Source organism: Nannospalax galili, unplaced genomic scaffold, assembly GCF_000622305.1.
Source record: "Nannospalax galili isolate Female #2095 unplaced genomic scaffold, S.galili_v1.0 scaffold1685, whole genome shotgun sequence".
Classification (NCBI taxonomy): domain Eukaryota; kingdom Metazoa; phylum Chordata; class Mammalia; order Rodentia; family Spalacidae; genus Nannospalax; species Nannospalax galili.
In genome coordinates this window covers 55,314-82,526 of record NW_008352830.1, presented here as the reverse complement: position 1 = coordinate 82,526, position 27,213 = coordinate 55,314, and the positions used below count along the sequence as shown (strand labels likewise).

The 27,213-nt window shown below is 47.9% G+C and overlaps 1 protein-coding gene across 11 annotated transcripts in view; it reads left to right on the top strand.

Moving 5' to 3' along the window:
- The window catches only part of Dnm2 (dynamin 2), a 98,096-nt gene that overhangs the window by 33,271 nt on the left and 37,612 nt on the right, over positions 1 to 27,213 (top strand). For all 11 annotated transcript variants that reach the window (XM_029554535.1, XM_008850010.2, XM_029554532.1 and 8 more), the window contains exons 2-8: positions 6,199 to 6,272; positions 15,619 to 15,768; positions 17,833 to 18,036; positions 20,772 to 20,870; positions 23,094 to 23,254; positions 25,399 to 25,541; positions 26,945 to 27,080. In XM_029554535.1, coding sequence (XP_029410395.1) covers positions 6,199 to 6,272; positions 15,619 to 15,768; positions 17,833 to 18,036; positions 20,772 to 20,870; positions 23,094 to 23,254; positions 25,399 to 25,541; positions 26,945 to 27,080 — 967 coding nt within the window. The remainder of the gene's footprint in view (positions 1 to 6,198; positions 6,273 to 15,618; positions 15,769 to 17,832; positions 18,037 to 20,771; positions 20,871 to 23,093; positions 23,255 to 25,398; positions 25,542 to 26,944; positions 27,081 to 27,213) is intronic.

The following is a 27,213-nucleotide window of genomic DNA, read 5'->3' as shown; positions in this document are numbered from 1 at the left end:
AAGACCCTGTCTCAAAAACACCAAAAAAAAAAAAAAAAAAATCAAATAAAAATTAAAATAGAAAAAAAGCTTATACTGCTATTACAGAGTTCAGTCCTCATCATCCATAGTCACCTGTAACTTCAGCTCCATTGGGTCTGACACCCTCTTCTGGCCTCTATACATAATGCACTCACACAGATACATAGACATACATACATAAATAAACCTTGAAAAAAAAAAAAAAGAGTAGAGCTAGGCATGGCATGCCTTTAATCCCAGCACTCATAGTCAGAGGTGGCACACACCTTTAATCCCAGCCCTCCAGCACCTGGGAGATCTCTGTGAGATCAAGGTTGGCTTGGTCTGCATAGAGTTCCAGGCCAGCTGGGGAGGGGTCTCTGAGTTCAGCAGAACTGAGAAGGTACCATATAAGACAGTCCTTTAGGAAGTGAATCCTGCTGTCCTGCCCTGCCTTAGGGCTGCTACATGTTAGGAACTCAGCAGTTAGGGAAGTTTCGGAAAGTGCGCAGCTGCTTTCAGGCTCTGAGAACCTAGAAGGATCCATGAGTATAGGGTGATGAGGAAGGGGCCTCAGTCCTTTACCCCATACCTTGTCAGCTGCCTGGCTACTCAAGTAACAGGTGATCCAGCTGACTCATCTTCCTGTCCCCTGCTTATCTGTTTGTTTTCTTGACCCTGAAAGTCCTGGGGACCCAACCTCCATTGTTGGTGCTGACACTGTCCTCATCGTCCCCACCCTCACCCTGAAGCCAGGCTGTCTGTGTATAAACAAGCTGGACTTTTGATCTGCCATGGTGCCACCTCTTCTCTGTCCCCTCCCTGGACTTTCCCTCACCTACCATAAACAGGCCCCAAGAGAGGGAAGCCACTCACATTAGTACTGCCGCTTGTCCTACAGACAGAGGATTCCTTTCTATTCCAAAAGTAACCAAGCCAGTAACCAGAGAGGGGGCCACACAGTTCACAGAGACAGCTGGGCTGAAAACCCAGGTCATGTGGCTCCAGAGTACATGCTCCTTCCATCTACTCAGCAAGTATTGAATTATACCTGTCATTTGTGAGCAAGACCATTCCAAACAGCTAACAAGCTGGCCAAGTGTGGATGCTCAGGTGTGTCACAGGACCAGCCTCACCTCAGACTGGACTGGCAGAAGTAGGAAGGAGCATGTGCCTGGGAAGGAGGGTCAGGCTTAAGCCACTGCCTCTGACCACTACTGGGTGGGCAGGGCCTGTAGGGAAGGGTTTCCTGGCAGAAGGCAAACCCCTGGAAAGGTCAGGGGCTCGGGGCTATTGGCAGACATGGACAGCTGAAGACAGGGACTGGGTTGGTCCAGTTGTGGGTGAGCACAAGAAGTCTGCAGGAGAGAGTTCTGGACCTCTGTGTTTTAGAAATACAGTGTGTGTGTGAGGGAAGCGTGGCTGGGACTGGGGCTTAGTTGGCAGAGTGCTCTTATAGCATACAGGAAGCCCTGGGTTCCATCCTCCACACTGCAGAGGTGGAGGCAGGAGATCAGGGTCAGTCTCTGATAAGTAAAATTTGAGGCTAGCTTGGGCTCTTTGAGGCTCTGTGCCAAAAGAAGAAAAAGAAAAAGGAAGGAAGGAATACAGGAAGAAGGCTCCTCCACACCAGACCCTAGGGAGATTTCACAGGGCTAATTTGGAAGCTGTCCATACATGGGTGGATGCTGTGTGCTCAATCCTGGGGCTTTGTGGATGCACCATCAGCTGAGTCCTGGGCTGCTGCATCCCCAGCATATCACATGACTGGCTATCTTCAAACACAGCTTCCTCTGAGGGCTCTGCCTGCTTTGTTGCCCTGCCCCCTGGTTACCAAGGCCCCAACTCAGAGCTACCTTCTCTTGTGGGAGCTGTAGCTGGCCCTGGCCATTACATCTGTCTTCATTTGAAACTGTTCCTTGTCTGGAATAGAGGTTGGTGATGTCTTTAGTGTGCCTGGCACCACAGATGCACTCAGAGTATAGTCAGAACAGCCCATACCAGTGGTTAAAGTCTGATCCTGGAGGCTGGGAGTGTGTCTCAGAGGTAGAGCCCCTGCATAGAATCCCCCGGCTAGGCGCATGGCTCAGGCTGGCCTTGAACGCACAGAGATTTGCCAGCCTCTGCCTCCCGAGTGCTGAGATTAAAGGCGTGTGCCACCACACCCAGCGATGCACAACATTTTTAAAGCCCTGGTTTCCATCCTGGCCTCACAAAATAAAAGTTGGCCCTGCATGTGAGAGTTCCCATGGCTTTGGCATCTAGGTAGGCGCTGGGATGCTAAGTGCCTGCTGGTCAGAAGGCTCAGATAGATCCCAAGAGGTTTGGTCTTAGTTCCTACCCTTCCCTGATGCCTTGTGACCTTGGGTGGGGCCCAGCTCAAAGCTGTCAGTGCTTGACAACTATTTTTATTGACATACTTAATTGAATTAATAAATTATTTAGTTTGGGATTTTTGACACAGGGTTTCCTGTAGTATGACCTGGAACTACTGATCCTCCTGCTCTTTACTTCTTGGGTGCAGGGATGTTGGGTTGTGTGTGCGACCATAGCTATTTGCAAAAGTCCCTTTTGTAGTTAGTAGGATACAAATTTGAATTGTTTGCTGGACATGCTGGCATACGCCTTTAGTCCCAGCACTCAGGAGGCAGAGGTAGGTGGATCTCTGTGTTCAAAGCCAGCCTGGTCTACATAGTGAGTTCCAGGCCAGCTGGGGCTACAGGGACCCTGTCTCCAAATGATCAAAAAGGAAAAAAAAAAAGTGAGATGTTTGCGAGCAGGCAGTGACTTCCTCCCAAAGGTGCCCAGCTCCCTAGGCTCTGTTGTATTTTGTTTGTGTTTTTTTCAGTATCAAAACAAATTCTCACTATGTTCATCCAGGAGGAAGTTCCATGTGAGATCAAATCCACTTTCTTTTCATGTATGGCTGGACAGTCAACATGGGTGGATATCATTATTAACTGTTCTCTTCTTGGGGTCTTTGAAGTGTTTATTAAATTCATTCTTTTTTTTTTTTCGGCCTTTTTGAGACAGGGTCTCCCTGTAGCCCCAGCTGTCCTGGAACTCAGTATGTAGACCAGGCTGACCTTGAACTGACAAAAATCTGCCTGCCTCTGCCTCCCGAGTGCTGGGTAAATTCATTCTTTTAAAAAAAAAAATATTTATAGCCGGGTATGGTGGTGCACACCTGTAGTCCCAGCACTTGGGAGGCAGAGGCAGGCGGATCTCTGTGAGTTCAAGGCCAGCCTGGTCTACATAGTGAGTTCCAGGACAGGTGGGGCTACAGGAAGACCCTGCTTCAAAAAGACAAAAAAAAAAAATTATTTATTATGTGTATGAGTATTGCCTGTACGTATGTAAGTACACTTGTGTCGTGCAGTGCCCTCGGAGGTCAGAAAAAGAATCCCCTAGAACTAGAGTTATGGACGTTTGTTAGTGGCCTTGTTGGTGCTAGGAGTCAAATCCAGGTCCTCTGCAAGAACTTTCAGTGCTCTTAGCTGCTGAGCCATCTCTCTAGCCCCATATTAAATTCATTCTTTAAAACAATTTTTTTTCCTGAGACATGGTATCCCTGTGTCAAAAAGACAAAAAAAAAAAATTTGCATCTCATTTATTTTGGGAGTGGGGGTGGGGCTCACTTATGTTCATGACCCCAGTGTGGTGATCAGAAGACCACTTGAGCAAGTCTTTTCCCTCCTTCTAGTATGTAGGGCCCTGGAACTCAGATCATCAGCATTGCAAGCCCCTTTATCCCCATCTGGTCAACCTTTAATCCTTTGTAGTGCTCAGGGATGGAATGCATTAGCTGCCCATGCTAGGCAAGTGTTCTTCTGCTCAGCCATATCCCCATCACACGTAGCCCATGCTAGGCTGGAACTTGCCATGTAGCTAAGGATGACCTTGACGTTCTTATTCTCCTGTCTCGTCCTTTATGTTGGAATTATAAGCCTGTGTCATTGTGACACATGAGAGAGCTCCCAGGGCTTCATGCATGCCGGGTGAGCACTCTGCCAACACAGCCACATCCCCAGTCTCTGCATTTTCTTTCCCTACAGTACTAGAGATTCAACCTAGGCCCTCACACTGTGCAAGTGCTCTCCCATAGTCACACCCCAAGTTCTGTCATTCTTTAGATCTGAGTTATTTTGTTTTTTATTTTACTTTTATGTGTATGAGTATATTGCCTGCATGTGTGTAAGTACACCCTTATAAGCAATACCCATAGAGGTCAGAAGGTGTCAGAGCCCCTGGAACTGCACTTACAGTTGTTAACTACCATGTGGGTGCTGGGAACCAAACCTGGGTCCTCAGCAAGAGCAGCCAGTGCTCTTAACTGCTGAGCCATCTCTCCAGCCCCTCCAACTTACTCTATAGCAGAGGCTGGCTATGAAGATTTTAAAAAGATTTTATGTATTTTATTTTTATTTTTATATTTCTTTGGTCTTTTTGAGACAGGGTCTTCCTGTAGCCCCAGCTGACCTGGAATCCCTATGTATGTTTGGCTGGCCTCAAGCTCTCAGAGATCTGCTGGGCTCTGCCTCCTGAGTGTTGGTATTAAAGGTATATATCATCTTGCCTGGCAGATTTTAGTTATTTTTATTTTATGTGTATGTGTTTTTCCTGCATGTATGTAAGTATACCACTTGTGTATAATGCTTGTGGAGGCCAGAAGAGGACATTGGATTCCGTTGAAAGTTAAGGATGGCTGTTGACCGCCATGTGAGTGCTGGGACCTGAACCCATGTCCTCTGAAAGAGCAGACAGTGCTCTCTGCTGAGCCAGCTCTCTATCCCTAACTGAGAACTTTTGCTTCTACCTCCTTCTCTGAAGTACTAGGGTTACAGGCCTGTGCTACTAGAGCCAGACACGTGACCTACCCCAAGATTTGGCATAGATATGGTGATCCACACATCTTAAATGCACACCCTGATTTGTCTTGATAACTAATGAAACCTGGTGACCATGGGGCAGATGAACATTGAGGATGTTTTTCACTCTAGAAAGTTCCCTCATGTCTCTTCGTTCCTGTTTCTCCAAAGAAAATCACTGTTGTGATTGCTATCAGCAGGGACTAGTTTTGCCAGTTTAAGAACAAATCTACCCTGTGAGTCACTCTGGAGAATTGAGACATATATCTGCAAAGGCATATATGGCAGTCCATCTTCATGGCATCTTTATTCATTATGGCCCCAAGAACAGTTTGGGCCTGCCTCTTGCATGGTCACTGAGGCAGCATGCCCAGCTACACGAGGTGCTATGTTAGAGCAGTGGGAGGGGTGGCATCCCAAGGGGGGTTTTTCATGGTAAGTGTATTTTCACACACATTCTATACATGAAGTTAATACATTCCTGGGGATTGTGCCTTCCCAGTTTAGGCTAGGCTCCAATCTGCCCATCTTTCTAGAATCTTTCAGGGCATCCATCGGTGCTGCCTGTTTGGTGGGCACCAGTGTTCTAGAGAGTGTATTCTACCAGTGGACATATATTTGGGAGTCTACAACATACGTGTCCAATACTAATTGTCCCATAGCCTGCATATGTGTTTTTCAGGCAGGGTCTCTTGAGGGCTGTCCTCACACTTTATATAGCTGAGCATGACCTGAACTCCTGATTCTTTTGCTTCCACCTCCCATGTGCTGGTGTGACAGGTGTGTCCCATTATTCCCAGTTTCTTGCCTGCTGCATGCTAGGCAAGCCCTCTACCCACTAAGCCGCACCCTCATTCCTTGTTTGGAGACCAGTAGCTTGCTGTGTAGCCTGTCTGGGTCTCCATGCCTCCATCATCCTGCCTCAGCCTCCTCAACTACTGGGACGACAGGTGGGGTTTTTACTGTAGTTCAGGCTGGCCGTGAAGCTGTCTTTTCAGCTCTCAGCTCTACTGTGCCTTCCTTCCTCCCTTTCTTTCTTTTTTCTTTTTTATTATTACTATTTTTTTGCTGTAGGAGAGATTGTCTGAATACTTAAGGAGAGGTCACCCCTGGAAATCCTGGGGCAGGAGACAGCTCTGTGCCTGTGACCTTGGATTCAGATCTTTCCAGACCCAGGGGCCTATGGACCATCTACAACCTGAGGGCTCTCAGGGTCCTGCTGGGCTTGATATGATATGTTTGCAGGGACAGTTGCACCACTAAGTGTAGTTGCACTTCCTGCCCCTCTGGCAAACATATGAGTCACTTCTGTCTCTTTGTCTTCTCACAGGGACTTCCTTCCCCGAGGGTCAGGGATTGTCACCCGGAGGCCTCTCATCCTGCAGCTCATCTTCTCAAAAACAGGTACAAAAAGTAAAGACAAGTGAAACAAAAGCAAACTAGTAAATCAACTGTGGGGCTGGGGCTTAGTGGGTAGAGTAGCTCACCGAGCACTCACAAACCCCTGGGGTCCATCCCCAGCATATGGTGTGGATCAACTGTCATCCCAGCACTCAGTAGGAATATTAGATCTATGCAGGGTCATCCTGGGCTAGGGAGCTCAAGGTCAGCCTGGGCTACATGAGATCTTGTCTCAAAAAAAAGAAATAAAAAACCAGGCATAGTGTGGTGGTCCGATTCAGGGCGTAAATACAGACATGTGCCAGGAAGAGCCTGCGGCCCAGGAGGACGGCCAAGTCTTGTCTTGTTTGGGTTTTGAATTCCCAAGTCCTGCCACATGCAGGGAAGCTGAGAGAGGGCTCAGTGAATAGCCCCAGCCCAGTCTTGAGTCCTCAGCCATAACCAGGGCACCACGTGCCCCCCAGTCACTTTTTACATCTTTTTTTTTTTTTTTTTTTTGAAAAGCAGTGGAGCAGATTAACCAGAAATGCCTTGTTGAACTTCCTGTTCTGTAAACACCTGTTCCTGTGCAGGTAGTCATAGACCAGGCCAAAGCAAAAAATCACTGTGCCTGGTGTCTGAAGCCCAGGTCACCTTCATAGTGCCAGTTAGCCCAGATATGCTCTGTAGCTGGCTTTACAGATGGGGAAACTGAGGCGTGGTCAGTTTCCCTGCCTTAGATGGGCCACAGACCTGGGATCCTCCATCAGGCAGATGCAACCTGAGATCCTGCCATCAACAGCTGGGCAGTCTGTCCTTCACCCTCTGACTGCCAAGCACAGCTTAAGAGTTGCTGCTCCAATGACAGATGGTGGGTTGGCACAGCCAGGCCCCCTTATGAGTTCTTCTTCATGATAGACTACACGGCTGCCTCCTTGTAGATTGGGCACCCAATCAGTTGTACTGGGAAGGGGCTCTTGGCAAGTCTGTGGAGTTGTGCATGTTAATGTACTATTCTCATCAGTTTATTTTTTTTATTTATTTATTTTTTGGTCTTTTAGCAATAGGGTCTCCCTGTAGCCCCAGCAGGCCTGGAACTCACTATGTAGACCAGGCTGGCCTTGAACTCACAGAGATCCACCTGCCTCTCCCTAGTGGTGGGATTAAAGGCATGTGCCACCACAGCATCAGTTTGTTTGTTTATTTATTTATTTATTTATTTTTGTCTTTTTGAGACAGGGTCTCCCTGTAGACCCAGCTGTCCTAGAGCTCACTATGTAGACCAGGCTGGCCTTGAACTCACAGAGATCTGCCTGCCTCTGCCTCCCAAGTGCTGGGATTAAAGGCGTGCGCCACCGTGCCCGGCTTTTTTTTTTAATTAATTAATTAATTAATTAATTTATTTATTTATTTATTTTTTGGTCTTTTTGAAGCAGGGTCTCCCTGTAAGCCCCAGCTGTCCTGGAACTCACTATGTAGACCAGGCTGGCCTTGAACTCACAGAGATCCGCCTGCCTCTGCCTCCTGAGTGCTGGGACTACAGGCGTGTGCTACCACGCCTGGCTATTTTTTTATTTTTTAATTTGTATTTATTGTCCTTTGTGTATGTGGGTGAACGATATGCATTCAGTGCCCTCAGAGGCCAGAAGATGGCATCAGATCCCCTGGAACTGGCATTGCAGATGGTTGTTAGCTGCCATGTGGGTGCTGGGAACTGAACCCAGGTCCTCTGCAAGAGCAGCCAGTGCTCTTAAGCACTGAGCCAGCTCTCCAGCCCCACAGTTCTCATCACTTTAAGGACTCAGCCTGGCACTGCTCTGTGCTTTCTTATAGTCAGTTGTAGGCAGGCCATACTTTGCATTTGCATTTTTTCATGAGTTCCCAAGTGGCACTGTTGTTGCTCCTGCTGGTGGCCCATGGCAACCCTGGCTGGGTGGGTTGGGCAGAGCCAAGCTTGCCCGGGTTCTCCTTCCTGAGGGGATGCCCTGGACAGGGCCACTAGGTTTCCTGCAGATGAAGATAATTTGAGAAGACCAGCTCTTCCAAGACTGTGCCTGGCACACAGGTAACCCTGTTTGAGTAATGCTAAGTTGATCTACAGTTTGTTTGTCTGTAACTATGAGACTTGTGAGCCACCATGTTCTACTCTACTACAATTTCAATTATTTGTTTTAATTAATTTCTTCTTATTGTTTGTGTTTATTCTGTCTTATCTGTGGGTATGTGTGTGTGCATGTGAGTACAGTGCCCCCTGAGGCCAGAAGAGTGCATCATATGACCTGGAACTGTAGTTACAGAAGGTTGTTAGCTGCCATGTGGATCCTGGGAACTGAACCCAGGTCCTCTGCAAGAGCAGCCAGTGCTTTAACTGCTGAGCAATCTCCAGCCCCCTTAATTAATTTTTTTTTTTGGTTTTTGTTTTGTTTTTGGTCTTTTTTTTTGAGACAGGGTCTTTCTATAGCCCCAGCTGGCCCAGAACTCTCTATGTAGACCAGGCTGGCTTTGATCTTACAGTGAGCCACCTGCCTCTGCCTTTGGAGGGCTGGGATTAAAGGCATGTGCCACCAAGCCTGGCTCTTAATTAATTTTTTTAAAGTCTGTTTATTGACTGACATGTAGGGGAAGAGGAATCTGGGTCCTAGCTGACCTCCCAGCTTTCCATGCCAGGTCCTCTGATGGTGGCGTTGCCTATGTCCCTGCTCCATGCAGGTGCCCATACTATCCAGGATCTTCATGGGACCCTGGGGAAATAGCCTGTATGTCTCCACCAAGATGTGTCATGCTCCTATGGCCTCCACCAAGATGTGTCACCTCCTATGGCCCTCCAACCCTGGCCCTGTAGATGTAGTGAACATGCATTCATGGCGTTTAGCTGGCTGAGGGGACAGAGCAAGGCTTATAGGCGAATGTGTCAGGCTTCCAATGTATTTGGGGACCAGGGACCCTGGGAGAATATTCTAGGCCAGTGCAGTAGTGTATGTGGAGCTGGGAGTGGAGGATGAGAGACCACGGAGGGACAGATAGCCCTAGAGATGACAGGTTCTTGACATGGAATCTTGGGACCCAAGCTACAAAGCCAAGGACCAGGAGAGGCAGATTTCCTTCCATGCCTGAGTTTCTTCAACTGGAAGCCTGTGTCTCCTCACATCTGAGATAAGGCGTAGCCCTGAGGCCAGGTTAGGTCCTCCCCTTAGCTGTTTAGACACCAGGGGGTCACGTGCCTTCTTGTTCAGGCTGGTCTGCTGAGCCATGACTTCTAGCAGGTTTTGTTTAAAAATTACCTAAGTCTGCAGCCATCAGTAAGCCTAGTGATCCATGGGTGAACCCTGCCTTCACCCAGAATCATGCTACTAAACCCTGTGTGTGGGGATTTTCTCTGTAGAAGTTGGATCCAGGGGTTGCCAGGTACCTTCACCCCCAGCCTTCACCTTGACCTTGGTCTGTGGTCACTGAGCCTGATATCAGAACATGGTCTTGACCAGTCCCTGCTACAGCTTAGGTAATCCTGGTCCTCAGAAGCAGCCATAATCTTCCTGCCGCCCCTTAGATACCTTTGTCCTCACCTCTGGTCCTTAATGCTCACTGTGTCTGTAGGGATCAGGCTGGCCAGTCTCTTTCCTGCACAGGGCTGCTACCCCTACCCCACACCCAGGTCACCCAGGTCCTCATTCACATGTTATCTGACACTGTACTGTTCTTAAGTGGAGTTTAGTTTAGTCTTTAGACAAAGTCTCATGTAGCCCAGGCTGTACTTGAATTCACTATATATATATCCAAGACTGACCTTGAACTCCTAATCCTCCTGCCTCTACTTCTCATATCCTGGGGACAACAGGTGTACTGTACCAGGATGTGAACCTGTGTTATCTTATGGTCTTTTTCCCAATGGAACAGCGGGTGGGCACCCTAATGCGGGGATGCTGAAGTGCTTGACCCTTTGTCCTCACCTAGCACCCAGCTTGGGGCCTGGTACTCTCCCCTCAGTGCTCCCTCTGCTCAGGCTAAGGACTGGAAATTAGGTGGGTTTATCAGCCACCTAATTTTTTCTCTTACCCAGGACTTTGCTTTCCCAGGCTGTGTGGCTATGGCAGGCTGTCCTCTGAACCTGTTAGTCTTTATCTGTATTGGGATGATAGATGTCTAGGGCCTGGGTAGGCAGACAAAGCAAGCTAGGCTTTGGGGTACTTCTACGTCTGAGAGAAAACTGAGTCTGGAACAGGTATGGCTCAGACTAGGGGCTAGTTAGGATTCCAGCTTGTACTGTCATGGTCCTAGTAACAGTATGACATACAGGGAGACAGACCCCACTTGTCTCAACTCTCAGGGAGCCTGAGGTCAAACAGGGTCAGAATATGCTTTGTGTACCCCTGTCTTGGTCCACTAAAGGTTCTGAAAAGCCCTGGGTACATAAATGCTGTGGAATTTGTGTGTATAAATGTTTTGCTTGCATGTACATAAGTGTACCATATGTATGCTTCATGCCTGGGGAAGCCAGAAGTGGGCATCACATCCCCTGGAACTGAAGTTACAGATGGTTGTGAGCTGCCTTATGCATGCTGGAAACTGATCCAGGCTAGTGTTGAATTCATTACATTTCCTCCTACCTCAGCATCTTGAGAGCTGGAATTGCAGGCTTAAGCTACTATACCTGGTGGATAGATTCTGTCTGGGTACTCAGGGTCTCCCAAGTGTGATTCCAGCCATTCTTTTTTTTTTTTTTAAATTATTTATTTATTTTTATGTATATGAGTGTTATGCCTGAATGTATGTAAGTACATCATATGTATGCAATGCTGAGGAGGTCAGAATAGGGCATCAGATCCCCTGGAACTGGAGTTATGGATGGTGGTAAGTTGCCTTGTATGTGCTGGGAACTGAACCTGGGTCCTCTGCAAGAGCAGCCAGTGCTCTTAACTGCTGAGCCATCTCTCCAGGCCCCTCCAGCCATTCTTGCCTGGGTATGTATGATACTGCCAACTTTAGAGAAGGCAGACCTCATGGTCCCAGAATCAGGACTCAGCCCAATGGCTTTACTCTTTGCTAGACTGGAGGTAATGGGAGACACCTACTGGCTCTGTGTGAAATGCTGATGCCTTCAAGGCTGGGTTCCCCTTAGACTGACATCAGAGTTGGTTGTGGTCTCCTCCTTATAACAGTCTTATGTAGCCTGGTGTGGTGGCGCACGCCTGTAGTCCCAGCACTTGGGAGGTAGAGGCAGGTGGATCTCTGTGAGTTAAAGGATAGCCTGGTCTACATAGTGAGTTCCAAGCCAGCTGGGGCTACAGGGAGACCCTGTCTCAATAAATAGGTAGATGATAGATAGATGATTGATGATAGATAGATAGATAGATAGATAGATAGATAGATAGATAGATGATAGATAGATAGAGAGAGAGATAGATGATAGATAGATAGGCAGATTAGATAGATTGGATGGATGGATGGATGGATGGATGGGTGGGTGGATGGATGGATGGATGGATGGATGGGTGGGTGGATGGATGGATGGATGGATGGATGGGTGGATGGATGGACAGTCAGACAGATTGGATGGATGGATGGACGGACAGACAGACAGACAGTCTTGATGTAGCCCAGGCGGCCTGAACTGGCTATGTAGCTGAGGATGATCTTGAAGTCTTGGTCCTCCTGTAGTCTGGGACTATCTGGGATATACACCAGCGAGCTCTGTTATGTGGTATTGGGGATGGAACCCATTGCTCCATGTATGCTAGGTAAGCACTCTAGCCACTAAGCCCCACCACTTCCATACTTGTTTAAGAAGCAACTTCTAACCAGGCATGGTATGCACGCCTTTAATCCCAGCTCTTGGGAGGCAGAGGCAGGTGGAACTCTGAGTTCAAGGCCAGCCTAGTCTACATAGTGAGTTCTAGGACAGCTGGGGCTACAGAGAAAAAAAAAAGAAAAGCAGCTTCTAGGGGCCAGATCAAATCCCTGCTCACAGCTCCTGTGTCTGTTCATGCAGAAGTGCTATAGAACCCCCTTCCCAAGTGAGTCCCTTCCACATACAGTGAGGTTCCACTTAGGAAACTGGCAGGTGAGGCGGGCTGTCCCTTCATGGTTAGCTGCATGGCTGCTGGACCAGGGCCCTGCTTAAATTCTTCCTTTATCCCTGCAAACCCTGGGCTGGGGACAGTGGAGCCAGCTGAGAGAGCGCCCCCTGGAGGGAACCTGTATGGATGAGAGTACCCAGGGAGTTGAGGAAAATCCACTGTTGCCTGTGGGTGTGTGGCTGTCAGAATGCTGCAGTGTGGGCCCAGGGACCAGAGGAACTGGTTTTGTCTAGGATGGGCAGAACTGGCAGAGGCTTGATGGCTTGGCATAGGCTGCTGGGGACAAACCTAAAGGCTACTCAGCCTTAAGGCATCTGGTATACCCCTCAACCCAGTGGATGGCTAGTGAAACCATCATGTTAACATTGGAGCCTGTACACCAACAGGTGGTTTGGTTTTCTTTTTAATTGAGATAGTGTCTCTGACTAACTTGAAACTAGCATATTAGTTAGGCTAGGCTGGCTGACCAGTGAGCACTGGGGTTACAAGTATGTACCACCACACTTGTTTTTTCTTTTGTTTTTAAAGCTTTTTGGGATTCATTTTTATTTATGTTTACATGTATGTAAGTACACCTGTGTCAATCAGTGCCAGTGGAGGCCAGAAGAGGGCGTCAAGATTCCTTGGAGCTGGAGTTATAGACAATTTTTAGCCACTGTGTGGGTGCTAGAAACCTAACCTGGGTCTTCTGCAAGAGCAGCCAGTGCTTTTAACCACCCAGCCAGCTCACCGGTCCCTCACTGACTGTCTTTTTAATGTTGGTTCTGAGGGTTGAATGTGGGTTTTCATGCTTTCTTTATTGACAGAGGTATGTCTCTCCAGCCTTGAGAGGTACCTTTTTGAAACAGGGTCTCTCTATGTATCCCAGAGTAGTCTTTTAATTTATTATCATCCTGCCTTTGCCTACCAACTACTGGGCCTGCCAGTGTGTGCCACCCTGCCAAGCTCAAGGTATGCAGCTGCCACTCTTTCTGGCCTCACATAGCTCCCTAGGAATTTGTGTTTGACTGATCAGCCTGGGTGGACCCTCCAGGACAGACTAAGCTAACAGTTGCTAGCCAAGACTAGATCCTTGGGTACTGCTGATGTCAACAGGATCCAGCCCCTAAACATTACACAGATCGTGAGGGAGGGCAAGATGGTGATAGGAAGGCCCTGCAGGGGAGGGAGAAGTGAAGGAGGTAAAGAAAGGGAAGAACCAGAGCAGGTCCTGCCCTGGCCCTGAGGCCTTGCACTGCTTGCATCCCACACTCCCTCCCAGAGAGAGGACCTAGACTGGGGTGGGGGTGGGGTGCCTGGGTGACTGTTCCATTTTTAGTAGTTGCTACAGGAAGAGCAGTTGAGTTGGGAAGTGGGTCAACTGATAGTGAGGTGGAGGAGGGGATCCTGATCCCTGAGCCCTGCTCCCAGGTACCCATCACTCATACCAGATAAAGACGTGACTCCACCAAAGTCATGGGTTTGAGAGCCACCACCCCAGCTAAGCTACTGAGTTCCAGTTCCACCACTGAGTGGGGTCAAGTCCTGTGTCCTCTGTGGGCCTCACATCCTCATCTGTGAAATGGGCTTCAGGGACCAGGGACTGGGAAGGAGAGTATGGGACTTCACACAGGGACCGGCCAGGAGTGAGGGATGAATGTTAGGCATGTCTTGGGATTGTGATGCTGGGTTGTGTACCTGCTTGTGCTCAGGTTTTGGTTGTTTTTAATATTTTATGTGTATGAGTGTACTGCCTGCATGTAGGTAAGTGCACCCATATCATGCAATGCCCTCGGAGGACAGAAGAGGCTGTTGGATCCCCTGGAACTGCAGTTACAGACAGTTGTTAGCTGCCATGTGGGTGCTGGAATTTAAACCTAAGTCTTCTGCAAGAACAGTAATGTTATTGCTGAGCCATCTCTCTAGCCCCTTGTGCTCAGTTTTTAAAAAATTTATTTTATTGGTGGCACAAGCCTGTAGTCCCAGCACTTGGGAGGCAGAGGCAGGCGGATCTCTGTGAGTTCAAGGCCAGCCTGGTCTACAGAGTGAGTTCCAGGCTAGCTGGGGCTACAAGGAGACCCTGTCTCAAAAAGACCAAAAAAAAATTTATTTTATGCATCTGTGCACATGTGTATACAGCTGTGTGCCTGTGTACACACAGAGAGGCTAGAAGAGGCTGTCAGGACTTCCCTTTCATTGTCCTCCACCTATCCTTTTGAAGCAGGGTCTCTCTCTGAACCTGGTCTGATATATCAGCTAGGTTAGAAGCCAGCAAGCCCCGAGCCTCCTCCTGTTTCTGACCCTTGGAGCTGGTCACTTCTTGCATGCTTCCTCCTCCACCTACCAGGCCTTGCACATCCCAGAGGCCCCTCTGAGTCCTTTCCCATGAGACAGCCTATTATGTGTGTGATGTCTGTGGCCAGGTCTCCTCTTGATGGATGGTGAGATTATTTCATCTTTCACTCTGAGAAGCTCTATATAGTATACTGAGCTCTGAGCCTCTTTGCCAGGAGTCTCACTTCCCTAAGGCTGCAGCCCCACTGTAGGACTGTGGTCTCTGAGACTTTGAGGGTCAGCTCCTCTTCCTCCCTGGCCTAGGAGACTGAGGCAATAGTATCTCAGGTTTCAAAAAAGAGCACTGGCCATTCTTGTAGAAGACCCAGGTTGGAATCCCAACACTAACATAGCTACTAACAACCATCTGTAACTCCAATTCTAGGGGATCCAACACCCTCTTCTGTCCTGTGTGGGCACTGCATGACACAGGTGCACTTATACACATGCAGGCATAATACTCATACACATAAAATAAAAATAAATAAGTATAAAACTTTTTTAAACCCAATGAAAACCTAAGTATGGTGACCTATACCTTTCATCCTAGGCTCTTTCTGGAGGCAGATACAGAGGCAGGTGGGTCTCAAGTGGAGTCCAGCCTGGTCTACAAAATAAGTACCTGTCTAAAAAACTATGCCTTTAATCCCAGCACTCAGGAGGCAGAGGCAGGCAGATCTATGTGAGTTCAAGGCCAGCCTGGTCTACATAGTGAGTTTCAGGACAGCTGGGCTCCAGGGAGACCCTGTCTCAAATAGACCAAAACGAAAAACCCTTATGGTAGAAAGCATTAAAGGAATGACAGCCAAGGTTGATCTCTGGCGTGCACACATGGGCATGGTATACACATATCCCTGTGCATCTCCACATGCATATGTACACACAAACAGTAAAAAAGAATGAACATCTTCCCAAAATTCCTGTGCCCTCCCCAAGGATGTCACCCCTCTTTCTCACCTTGAGCATCTCTCTTCCTGTTTCAGAATATGCGGAGTTTTTGCACTGTAAGTCCAAAAAGTTTACAGACTTTGATGAAGTCCGGCAGGAGATCGAAGCAGAGACCGACCGGGTTACGGGGACCAACAAAGGCATCTCCCCGGTGCCCATCAACCTTCGGGTGTACTCACCACACGGTAGGCTTTGGAAATGGGGACCTGTCATGTGGAGGCTGAGGGAAGCTGATACCCTCTCCTGTCCAGTAGGGTCCTCCCACTTACCAGCCTCTGAGAAAAACATGGACTAAGAAGCCTGTCGAGACTGGTAAATGAGAGCTGGGTGTGGTAGCCTACCGACACTGAGAAGACTGAGGAAAAAGGATCACAGTGTCTAGGGAAGCCTGTGCTATATAAGACCTTGTCTCAAAAGAAGAAGAAAAAATAGAGGTAGACTGTGGTTCACAGTCTTAGGGTACTTGCCTAGTATGCATGAAGCTCTTGAGTCCGATCCCTAGTATCATGTTTAAAGTAAAAAAGAGTTCCATGGTGCACACCTGAAATTCCAGCACTCAGTAGACTAAGGCAGGAGATTGTGAGCTTAAGGCTAGCCTGAGCTACATTTATGTATTTATTTTTTAAATATTTTACTATTTTTATTTTATGTGTATGAGTGTATTGCCTACATGTATGTAAGTGTACTGGTGTCATGCAATGCCCATGGAGGTCAGAAGAGGGCATCAGATACCCCTGGAACTGGAGTTAGGGATGGTTGTTAGCTATGATGTGGGTGCTGGGAACCAAACCTGGGTCTTCTGCCAAAGCTACCAGTGCTCTTAACCACTGAGCCAGCTCTCCAGCCCCACCTTGTTTATTTTATGTATAGTGGGTACACATATCACAGTGCACATGTTGAGATCAGAGGACAATGTACTTGATTTGGTTTTTCCCTCTGCCATGTAGGTGCTAGGGCTAGAACTCAGGTCGTCAGGCTTGGTGATAGGCACCTTTACCCACTGAGCCACCTCACCAGCCCCTATTACTTTTACCTTCCCTCCCTCCCTCCCTCCCTCCCTTCCTTTCTTTTTGAGACAGGGTCTCATTTTGTAGTCCTTGGCTAGCCTGGAATTCGCTATGTAGACCAGGCTGGCCTCAACTCACAGAGATCTGCCTACCTCTGCCTTCTGAGTGCTGAGATTAAAGAGGTACACCACTACATCTTCCTCCCCCCCATTTCTCCTCCCTCCCTCCCTTCCTTCTGAAACAATGTGTCAAGTCTAGGCTGTACTCAAACTCTCCTAATCCTCTGTCCTCTTCTAGAATGTTGATATTATAGATATGTGCAACCACACCTTGTTTATATGGTGTTAGGGGTGGAACTTGGGGTTTTGTGCATGCTAGTCAAGCACTCTGCTAACTGAGCTCCTGTCCCAGCCCTATAGCCTGAGGTACATGGTGAGTTCTAGGTCAACCTGGGCTACGTGCCCATACCCTATCTCAAAAAATCAAACAAGGCTGGATAGATCTTGTCTCAGCAGTTAAGAACACTGGTTGTTCACAACCATCTATAACTCCAGTTCCAGGAGCTATGATGCCTTCTTTCAACAGTCACTGCACAACATAGCTACACTTACCTGTATGCAGGAAAAACACTTGTACACATAAAATAAAAATAAATAAAAGTTAAAACAAACAACAAACCTTAAAAAGTATGGAAGCTGGGGAAATGGCAGAGTGGGTGAAAGGCTTGCTCCCCAAGTGTGAGGACCTGAATTCTCTCCACAGTAATGTAAAAAGCCCAGTGTGGCAGTGTGCACCCTAAATCTCAGCACTGGGGAGGCAGAGACAGATGGGCCCCTGGCGTTCATTGGTCAGATGGCCCAGCAGGAAAAGTGCTTGCCTCCAAGCCTGAAGACCTAGTTTGATCCCTGAGACCCACATGGTGGAAGGAGACAACTGACTCCTGGAAGATCTCTGATCTTCACATGTATGCTTTTGGTACACTCATGCCTCTACACATACCTATAAATAAATAAAATGTCATAAAAAGATTCTAAATAATAAATAAGGTAGTGATCCATTAAGGATGACACCAAGCATGACCTCTGGCAAATATGATCCAATAGGAATGTCAGGAGCTGTCCTGAGATGAGACCCATCTGGGAACTTGGTGACATGGACTGGGACTATATAGGCCAGGGATAGTAGTTCGCCTTCCCTTTCCTGGGCTTTTCTTGATGCCATTCCCTCTGATTATCCTCCCAGTGTTGAACCTGACCCTCATTGACCTCCCGGGCATCACCAAGGTTCCAGTGGGAGACCAGCCACCAGATATTGAGTACCAGATCAAAGACATGATCCTGCAGTTCATCAGCCGAGAAAGCAGCCTTATCCTTGCTGTCACACCTGCCAACATGGACTTGGCCAACTCAGATGCCCTCAAGCTGGCCAAGGAAGTGGACCCCCAAGGTGACCCCTAAGCCCTGGGGCAGCAGTACCCTCTGTCAGTGCTGGGTCCTGTCCCTGCTCTGCTCTCTGGAATAGAAATGTTAGGAAGAGGCCTCCTGACACTCAGCATTCCCTGTGTGGTGATGGCGGGTGACCCCTTGGGGTGCAATTGAAGAGTAAGGCGTTCTCCCTGGACCTGACCTGATAGGACTGGCTCTCTAAGAGAGGCCACCTTAGCCACTTCTTTTTCTTTTCTTTTCTTTTTTTTTTTGAAAGTACTCATGGTTATTGCAAAAAAGAAGTCATCATGGAAAAATCAAGACCCCTAAAACCCCTCCTCCATATTGATATCCTGGCTGTACTTCCTTTCAAAGTTATGCTTACATGTAAATTTTATTTATTTATTTATTTTTTTATTTATTTATTTATTTATTTATTTATTTTCTTTTTCAGATAGGGTTTCCCTGTAGTCCCAGCTGGTCTGGAACTCCTTAGTCTTTTTGAAACAGGGTCTCCCTGTAGCCCCAGCTGGCCTGGAACTCACACAGTTCTGCCTGCCTCTGCCTCCATAGTGCTTGGATTAGAAGTGTGCATCACCACACCCAGCTAAAATAGGACAATTTTTGTGTTTTTTTTTGATTGCCGTACACATTCCCTTTTCTTTTTTTTTTTTTTTTTCCTTTTTGAGACAGGGTCTCACTGTAGCCTCAGCTGAACTTACTGTGTAGACCAGGCTGGCCTTGAACTCACAGAGATCTCCTATTTTATTCTTGCTTTTGTTTTTGAGTCAGTTTCATTATGTAGCTTTGGCTGGTTTGGACCTCTCTGTGTAGACCATGCTGGCTTCAACATTGGAGATACAGCTGCCTCTGCCTCCTAAGTGCTGGGATTACAGGTGTCAGCTGCAACACCCGACCCTCCCCTCTTTTTTTTTTTTTTTTTTCCTTTTGAGACAGAGTCTCCCTATAGCCCCAGCTGGCCTGGAATTCACTATGTAAACCAGGTTGGCCTCAAACTCACATGACCCTCCTGCCTCTGCCTCCTGAATGCTGGGGTTAAGGTGTCCCTGATCCAACCCTCTTTTTATTTTATGTGTGAGTGTTTTGACTGCCTGTAAGTGCACCTACCCATGCAATCCCCACAGAGGCCAAAAGAGGACATCAGATGCCTTGGAACTGGAGTTATGAATGGGTACTGGGAACTGAACCTGGGTCCTCTGCAAGAGCAGCCAGCACCACTGAGCCATCTCTCCAGCCCCATTCAACACTTTTTTTTTTTTTTAATATGTATATGTGTATTACCTATGTGTAGGTAAGTGTTCCCGTGTCGTGCAATGCCCACGGAGGCCAAAAGAGGCTGTTGGATCCCCTGGGACTGGAGTTACAGACAGTTGTCAACTGCCATGTGGGTGCTGGGATTCGAACCTGGGTCTTCTGCAAGAACAACCAGTGTTCTTAACCACTAAGCCATCTTTCCAGTCCCCTAACACTGTACTATAGAGATAGTGAACATTATTCTGCAGGAGGCCAGTGTTGTGCATGGGTTGGCCCCATTGTTCATTTGCCCACTCCGTTATCCTTACTGTGACTGGTCTCATAGACAGTGAGATTAGTTGTTTCTATTTTAGTTCATCTACCCCCAGACCTTTCCCCACTCATGTCTCTCTTCCTTGTTCAGCCTCTTCCCGTGTCAGCTTTGTGGGTATTTACAGTTGCAGCACCCCTCCAAGTCTACTTAATACAGTGGTGGCAACTAATGCAGTCACCTCAGGATGGGTTGGGGCCTCAATGTGTCACCCTTGTGAGATCACAGGTTTCTGCCACCACACTCAATTAAAGTTTAGGATGGTCAGGATGGACCCCCAAGGGTTTTTTTTTTCCTCTTTTTAAATATTTATTTTTATTATTATGTATGAGTATTTTACCTGAATGTATGTAAGTATACCCATGTTGTGCGATGTCTGCAGATGCAGAAGAGGGGATTGGATCCCCTGGAACTGGAATTACAGATGGTTGTTAGCCACCATGTGGGTGCTGGGAACTGAATCTGGATCCTCTGCAAGAGCAGCCAGTGTTCTTAACCACTAAACCATCTCAAGCCTGGAAGTCAAGGCTTTTTGCATGCTACACGAAACATGCTACCAGCTGGGAGGAAACCCAGCATTTTATACACGTTAAAGCAAGACGGTTCCTGCAGAGCTAACCCCCTAGCCATCTGACCTGTCCTGGAAGCTCGTCTTACAGACTTGATGTGCTCAGGTGAAGTGCGGCTGTAAGGATTAGGGGACTGAGAAGGACAAATAGCCTGAAGGTGTGTAGCATTGCTCTAACCCTGTCTCATTGCAATAGACATGGAGGTAAAGAACTTTGATGGGTGGTCCCTAGACTGAAGCTGGTCCAGGTGACAAGTGGCGCTGAAAACAGTTGCTTCAGGTTCAGGCATGATGTGGAATTGGAACACCAGCCAAAGAGCAAGGTAGCCACATGGCCTCCAAACTCACTCGAGCTGGTTCTGGTTTTCCAGTCATCTCCTGGTCCTGCTATGGCCATTTACAAGCATGGCCTCAGTGGTGGTGGCCAGCATTTACTGGCAGCATTTGCCACATGTCAGGTTCATTGGGGCTGGGACTCTCATTTGCCACTCTGCAAACAGGGGTCCAGGCAAAGTGACATTGTGGCCTCTCCCTAGGTTCACAGTCCTGCTACCCTGGGGAAACTTTCCTTTGCGGGCCCCCTCTGACCTGTGGGCTCTTTCAGGCCTGCGAACCATCGGTGTCATCACCAAGCTGGACCTGATGGATGAAGGCACAGATGCCAGGGATGTTCTAGAAAATAAACTGCTGCCCTTGAGAAGAGGTAAGGTCTGGCACCATCACACATGTGTTTTTTGCTTCTCATGTACACAGTAGATTCTGAACTATAGTTGCTTTCTTCTGGAGCATTAGGAAGCAAGTAGGCAGCTAGACTTGGTAGGGCATACTTTTAATCCCCCCTGGGGGAGTAGAGACAGGAGGTACACAGTCATCCTCGGCTATATAACAAGTTATATGCCAGAGCCTGTCTCAAACAAACAAATGTGGTGGCACAGGCCTTTAATCCCAGCACTCGGGAGGCAGAGGCAGGCGGATCTCTGTGAGTTCAGGCCAGCCTGGTCTACATAGTGAGTTCCAGGACAGCTGGGGCTACAGGGAGACCCTGTCTCAAAAAAACCAAAAAAAAAAAAAAAGAAAAAGAAAATACTCTTTCAAAAACAGATTGAGGAGCCAGGCCCTCTCTGACCCCATCCCCTCCACCAAATGTGAGCTCTGTCACACACTCTGGGTCCCCTTAGATCTTGAGGAGGCTCCATAGCTGCAGGCAATAGCTGTACTAAAAGTCTACCCATTTGACCCAGTGCCTGATTCACCTGTTCCTCCTTAATGGCAGTCACACACACACACACACACACACCACCATCGGCTTCCCAAGAGTGACACTTCTCTCTTCCTCTCCACTCAGGTGGCTTCCTTACATTTCTCCCCATGTGTCTTGAGTGCACTTCCCATCTCCCACAGGAGGGGCTGGCATGTGTGCCAGTGGGCAGAGCACACACCTAGCACGCACAGGACCCTGGATTCCAGCCCCAGCATCACAGAAGAAAACCCCAAACAAAAAAAAAGCAGCTCTTCCCTCAGAATTCTTCCCTCTTAGAACTCTTTCAGCTTAGAGAAAACCAGTCGTAGCAGATGACTTCTGCCTACCCTTGCCCTGTCCCCCATCACCCTCTGTACCCAGTCTTTTTGTTATTGATCTTTTCTTGTTATTGTGTATGTGATGGTTTGGTTTGGTTTTATGTTGTAGTTTAAGACATGGTCTCCTATAGCCTGGGCTAGCCTCTAATTTCCAGGCTGAATTTGAACTCTGGATCCTCATGCCTCAGTGCTGGGATTTGTTCATGTACTTATTTACTAAATTTTGGGTTTTGAGACTATTTTATGTCCATTAAAACATTTTTATTTAATAAAAGTATGAGTTATGAGTGTTTTGCCTGCATATATGTAAGTGCACAATGCCCACAGAGGCCAGAAGAGGGTGTGCATGTCTTTTAAAAGTTCATGCTTGATGTCTTTGTGGATACAGCATGAGTGTGGAGGTAAGAAGACAGCTTCTTTGAGTCAGTTATCTTTTCACCTTGTGGGTTCTGGGTTTTGAACTCATGTTGTGAGGTTTAGTAGGAAGCCCTTGGGCTGCTGAACCATTTTGCCAGCCTTCCTTGTGTGGATTTAATATGACATATTGTCTATCTTCTCTTTTTTTTCCTTTTTGAGACAAGGTCCCTCTGTAGCCTGGAACTAACTCATGCTGACCAGCCTGGCCTCTCCTTCCCTAGTGCTACGACTAAAGGCATACACTACCATGCCTGGCTTCTTAAGGGCTTTGTTGTTTTTTGAAAATAGTTTTTTCTTCTGTCTTTTTTTTTTTTTTTTTTAAGAATTATTTTTATTTTTAAATTATGTGCATGTGTGTGTATCTGTGTATGGCTATGTGCATGTGAGTGCAGGTGCCTGCAGAGGTCAGAGGTATCCGATTCCCTGGACCCAGAGTTACAGGCAGTTGTGAGCTGCCCTACATGAGTGTTGGGAATTGAACTCGAGTCCTCTAAAAAGGCAGGAAGCACTCTTAACCCACTGTACCATCTCTCCAGCACTCTTCTTTCTTATTTTATAGTGCTGGGGATGGAACACAGGGCTTGGCACATGTTAACAGTCTCTGGGCTGTCCTCTAGCCATCTCACCTGTCCTGGAAGCTCAGCTTCTAGCACTCATACACCTGAAAGCTTCCTCTTCCCTCCTTCATTGCACACTTGGTCCAACCTCACCCTCTCCCCAATTCCATGCTGCTTTCCCTTGCTGCCTTCAGTGGTATTCCACATTGTCAGTTGACTCTGAGTACTGTTGTGGCATCGTGCATGAGTGACTCACAAGGCCAGTTGTTCTCTACACCTCCACCTGGCCCAGTCCGAGCCAGGCCCACAGTGGCAGCCCTGATATTTTGACCTTCTTGGCCTGAGTCTTACACCAACTGTTTGTGTATCTCTAGGTTATATTGGTGTGGTCAACCGCAGCCAGAAAGACATTGAAGGTAAAAAGGACATCAGGGCAGCACTGGCAGCTGAGAGGAAATTCTTCCTTTCCCACCCGGCCTATCGGCACATGGCGGACCGCATGGGCACCCCTCACCTCCAGAAGACCCTCAATCAGGTAGAGTAGAACTCTGAGGCTGCCCTGTCCAGTGGGGCAGGTTGCATACTACACAACATTGATCCACACGTGTGTCATTCTCAGTCTAGAGCAGCAGTGTGTTAACAGAAAGGCACCTGTCTACTTGTTACTCCTGTAAGTGTGTTTAACTCAAGGCCTGGTGATGAATGGCAGATTTAGCAAGATGGTACTGTGACTGTTTTGAATCTTAACAGTCAGTATTGCTTTTATTTTAATTATTGTAATCATTTAGTCATATGCCTGGAGCTCTACGGACAGTCCCACGGGTGGGTCACTGGGTAAAGTGTCCAGGGCTAAACCAAGGCCAGCGCCTGGCAGCACTGGACTGCAGCTACATGGGAAAATGCTACAGTCTGACCCTCAGGAGTCCAAAGCCTTGCCCACCCTCTGAGCAAGAGGTACTGGCCCAGTGTTTCCAGGCCTTCCTCCTCATGTCTGTCAAGGGAAAGTGGTTGCTGTTTCTGCTACGTGGGGTAGGAGTCAGTGAGGCCATGTGCACTCTAGTGCATATGTTGTGTGAAAGGAGATGGTATCATGTGATTGCCACACTGATGCCTTATTTGCATGAAACAGTGCAAAAATCGATAATTCCAGACTCAGGATGAGGCTTGGGAAGAACACCAGCCTAGAATCCCCCATTGAGGTGCTGGTAGAGTGACAACCTAGAATCCCCCAATGAGGGGCTAGGGGTATGGCTCAGAGGTAGAGCCCCTGCCTAGAATATACCAAACCAGGCCTGGTAGCACATACCTGGTAATCCCAGCATGAAAGAGATCAGAAGTTCAAGGTCATTCTCATCTGTGTAACTTGTGATACATGAGACCCTCTCTGAATAAAACAGCAGTACCTGGCATGGTAACACATGCCTTTAATCCCAGCAGGTGGATCTCCGTGAGTTCAGCCTGGTCTACATAGTGAGTTCCAGGCCAGCTGGGGCCAAAAAAAAAAAAAAGAAAGAAAAAGAAACAGCAGCAACATCAGTATGTTATTCATAGACTAGAAACCCAGAGGTACTGTGTGTAAGAGCCAGACTCTGTCCTCACAAAGGGGTCTAATAACTGGAGCATGACCAGTAAATGAGCCATCAGATAAATCCCTAGTCAGGTATTAGTTTTGTCTAGGGTCCTAGCAAGTTGAAACTCCAGGCATCTTCCAGAGCAAGTGCCGCAGTGTTCAGAATTGGGAGTAAATGTCCTGGGAAAGGGATTGTCAGCCGGACAGATTGAGGAGGGACAGGAAGGAAATAAAACCCTCCTGAAGCTCCAGCTGTACAACCCACCTGGCCCCCTTCAATTTGGGCTGAGTTCAGTGGTCTTGGGTGCTGGGCTGGCAAGATGGCTCAGCAGGTAAAGGTGCTTGCCACTCAGACATGATGAGTTGATGTCACTCCCCAGAACCCATGGAAGGGTCAAACAATAACCCTGACCCCACAAAGTTCCCATCTGACCTCTACATGCACACTTAGCACTCGCACTCCCTCCCACCCTGGACATCCCCCCTCCCTGTATACTCACTCAAAAATAAGCAAATAGAAATTTGTAAAAGGTTCATAGAGCTGTAAAGATAGAGTCCTGCTGCCTGTGGGACGCACAGCTTCTACTGACAGGGACCAAGGTTTGCAGCACCAGACAAGGACCCCTGTTCAGCAGGATTTGGCCACCATTAGGCCCACAGCTCACCTCTCCTTGTGTTGGATTCTTCACAGTCTTTTTTTTCCTCTATGAATCTACTGGTGCCCTTGCTCTGTCCTCACCTCTCCCATCCACCTACCTGCAGCTGTGCCTCTCATACTGCCTGGGGACACTGCTATATTTTAGTACATAGAGCCATCCTGGGTCTGTGCTTGGGTTCGGCCACCCATAGCCCCAGGATGCCATCCAGCTTCACCCCTGCAGCTGATGGGGCCCATGTAGTTTTGGGGCCCCACACCAAGGGGTGCCTGTTTCATATTGTCCTGAACCAGCATGGATGCCTCACTACAAGGTCCCTGCAAGCAGCTATGTGGCCTCTCTTGGCCTGGCTCCGTCTCCATCTGCAGTATCTTGGGTTTGCTGGGGTGTAGGGGAGAAGAAGCAAATCAGTCCTCCATTCCCTGACTGATCTCTCCACCCTCTCCCCTACAGCAACTGACCAACCACATCCGAGAGTCCCTGCCAACCCTGCGAAGCAAGCTGCAGAGCCAGCTACTGTCCTTGGAGAAGGAAGTAGAGGAGTACAAGAACTTCCGGCCCGATGACCCTACACGCAAGACCAAAGCCCTGTTGCAGTACATGTTCCTTCCTCCCCACTGCCTGTGCCTACATGCATTCATGCACACAAGCATGTGCCCAGAGCTTTCTATGAGCCAGCCTGGGCTAGGCTCCCCAGGTCTATGTACCCAAAAGGTCAGATGACCATCCTTCCCAGGGTAGTCAGGAAAGATGATAAGAAAAAATGAGATTGTCACCTACCTATGAAGCCAATCAGTGGTGCAGACCCACATGACGGGGTGGGGAGGTAGTGGAAAGCCACAGACAGCCCCTGGATTATGTGGAGGGGCTGTCTTAAATCTCAGCCATGCAGCAGATTAACTCAAGCCTTGGAGAGAGTTTGCATTGACTGGGACATTAATCTGAAAACTTGGTGATAACAGTCTCCTCAGGGTGTTTAGGTGAATCATCGTAGCAGGCTTTGAAGGCTTCCCAAAGTAGCTTTGTGTATTATATGCCATATGTAATAGAGTACATATACCTGTACTGCCAACACTCTGGAGGCTGAGGCAGAAGGCTCTGGAGTTGAAGGCCTACCTCAGCTATAGGCTATAGAGCAAGACTCTGTCTCAAAAAAATAACATAAAAGACAAGAAAAATTAGCTGTGGGGCAGGCTCAGTGGGTAAAGGAGCTTGCCACCAAGCCTGGTGGCTGGAGTTCAATTCCCCGAGACCTATATGATGGAAGGAGAGAACCAACTCCCAAAAAGGTGTCCTCTGATCTCCACATGTGTGCGCGCACACACACTCACACATGCACTAAGTTTTTTTTTTTTTTTGAGACAAGATTTCTATGTAATCCCAGCTAATCTGGAACTTGCTGTGTAGACCAGGCTAGCCTTGATCTTACAGCGCTCCTCCTGTCTCTGCCTCCCAAGTACTGGGATTAAAGGTGTGTGCCACCATGCCCAGCTGAGATTTTTTTTTTTTTTTGTCCTTTTGAGACAGGGTCTCCCTGTAGCCCCAGCTGTCCTGGAACTCGCTATGTAGACTAGGCTGGCCTTGAACTCACAGAGATCCGCCTGCCTCTGCCTCCCAAGTGCTGGGATTAAAGGGGTGCACCACCACACCCGGCCAAGAATTTTTTTTTAAACAGCAAAATTTGGGGGATTGGAGAGATGGCTCAGTGGTTAAGGGTGGCTGCTCTTACAGAGGACCCACACAGCAACAACCATCTGAACTCCAGTTCCAGTGAATCCAATGCCCTTTTCTTGCCTTTACAGGCATTGCAGGACAATAAAGTGGTGCACTTACATGCAGACAGAACACACATACACATAAAATAAAAATAATCAAATAAAAAATAAATTTAAAAAAAAGAAAGAAACAGAAGAGCAAAGTTTCCTTTTCTTGACTCACAACATAATTCCAGGGCTGTCTAGAAGCTTCTACTCTGACTGTGCTTTCTTTTTCTTTGAAGGATGGTCCAACAATTTGGAGTGGACTTTGAGAAACGAATTGAGGGCTCTGGAGACCAAGTGGACACACTGGAACTGTCTGGGGGTGCCAGGATCAATCGCATCTTTCATGAGCGCTTTCCCTTTGAGCTAGTGAAGGTATGGACTCCCCAGTCTCTGACTGTAGACTAACACACTTTTGTTGGACCTGGGTCCTTGACCTCAAACCTGGCCCCTTTCTCAGCCACAGGGCTCAAGCTCTTAGATGGAGGATGCTGTTACCAGTGTATAG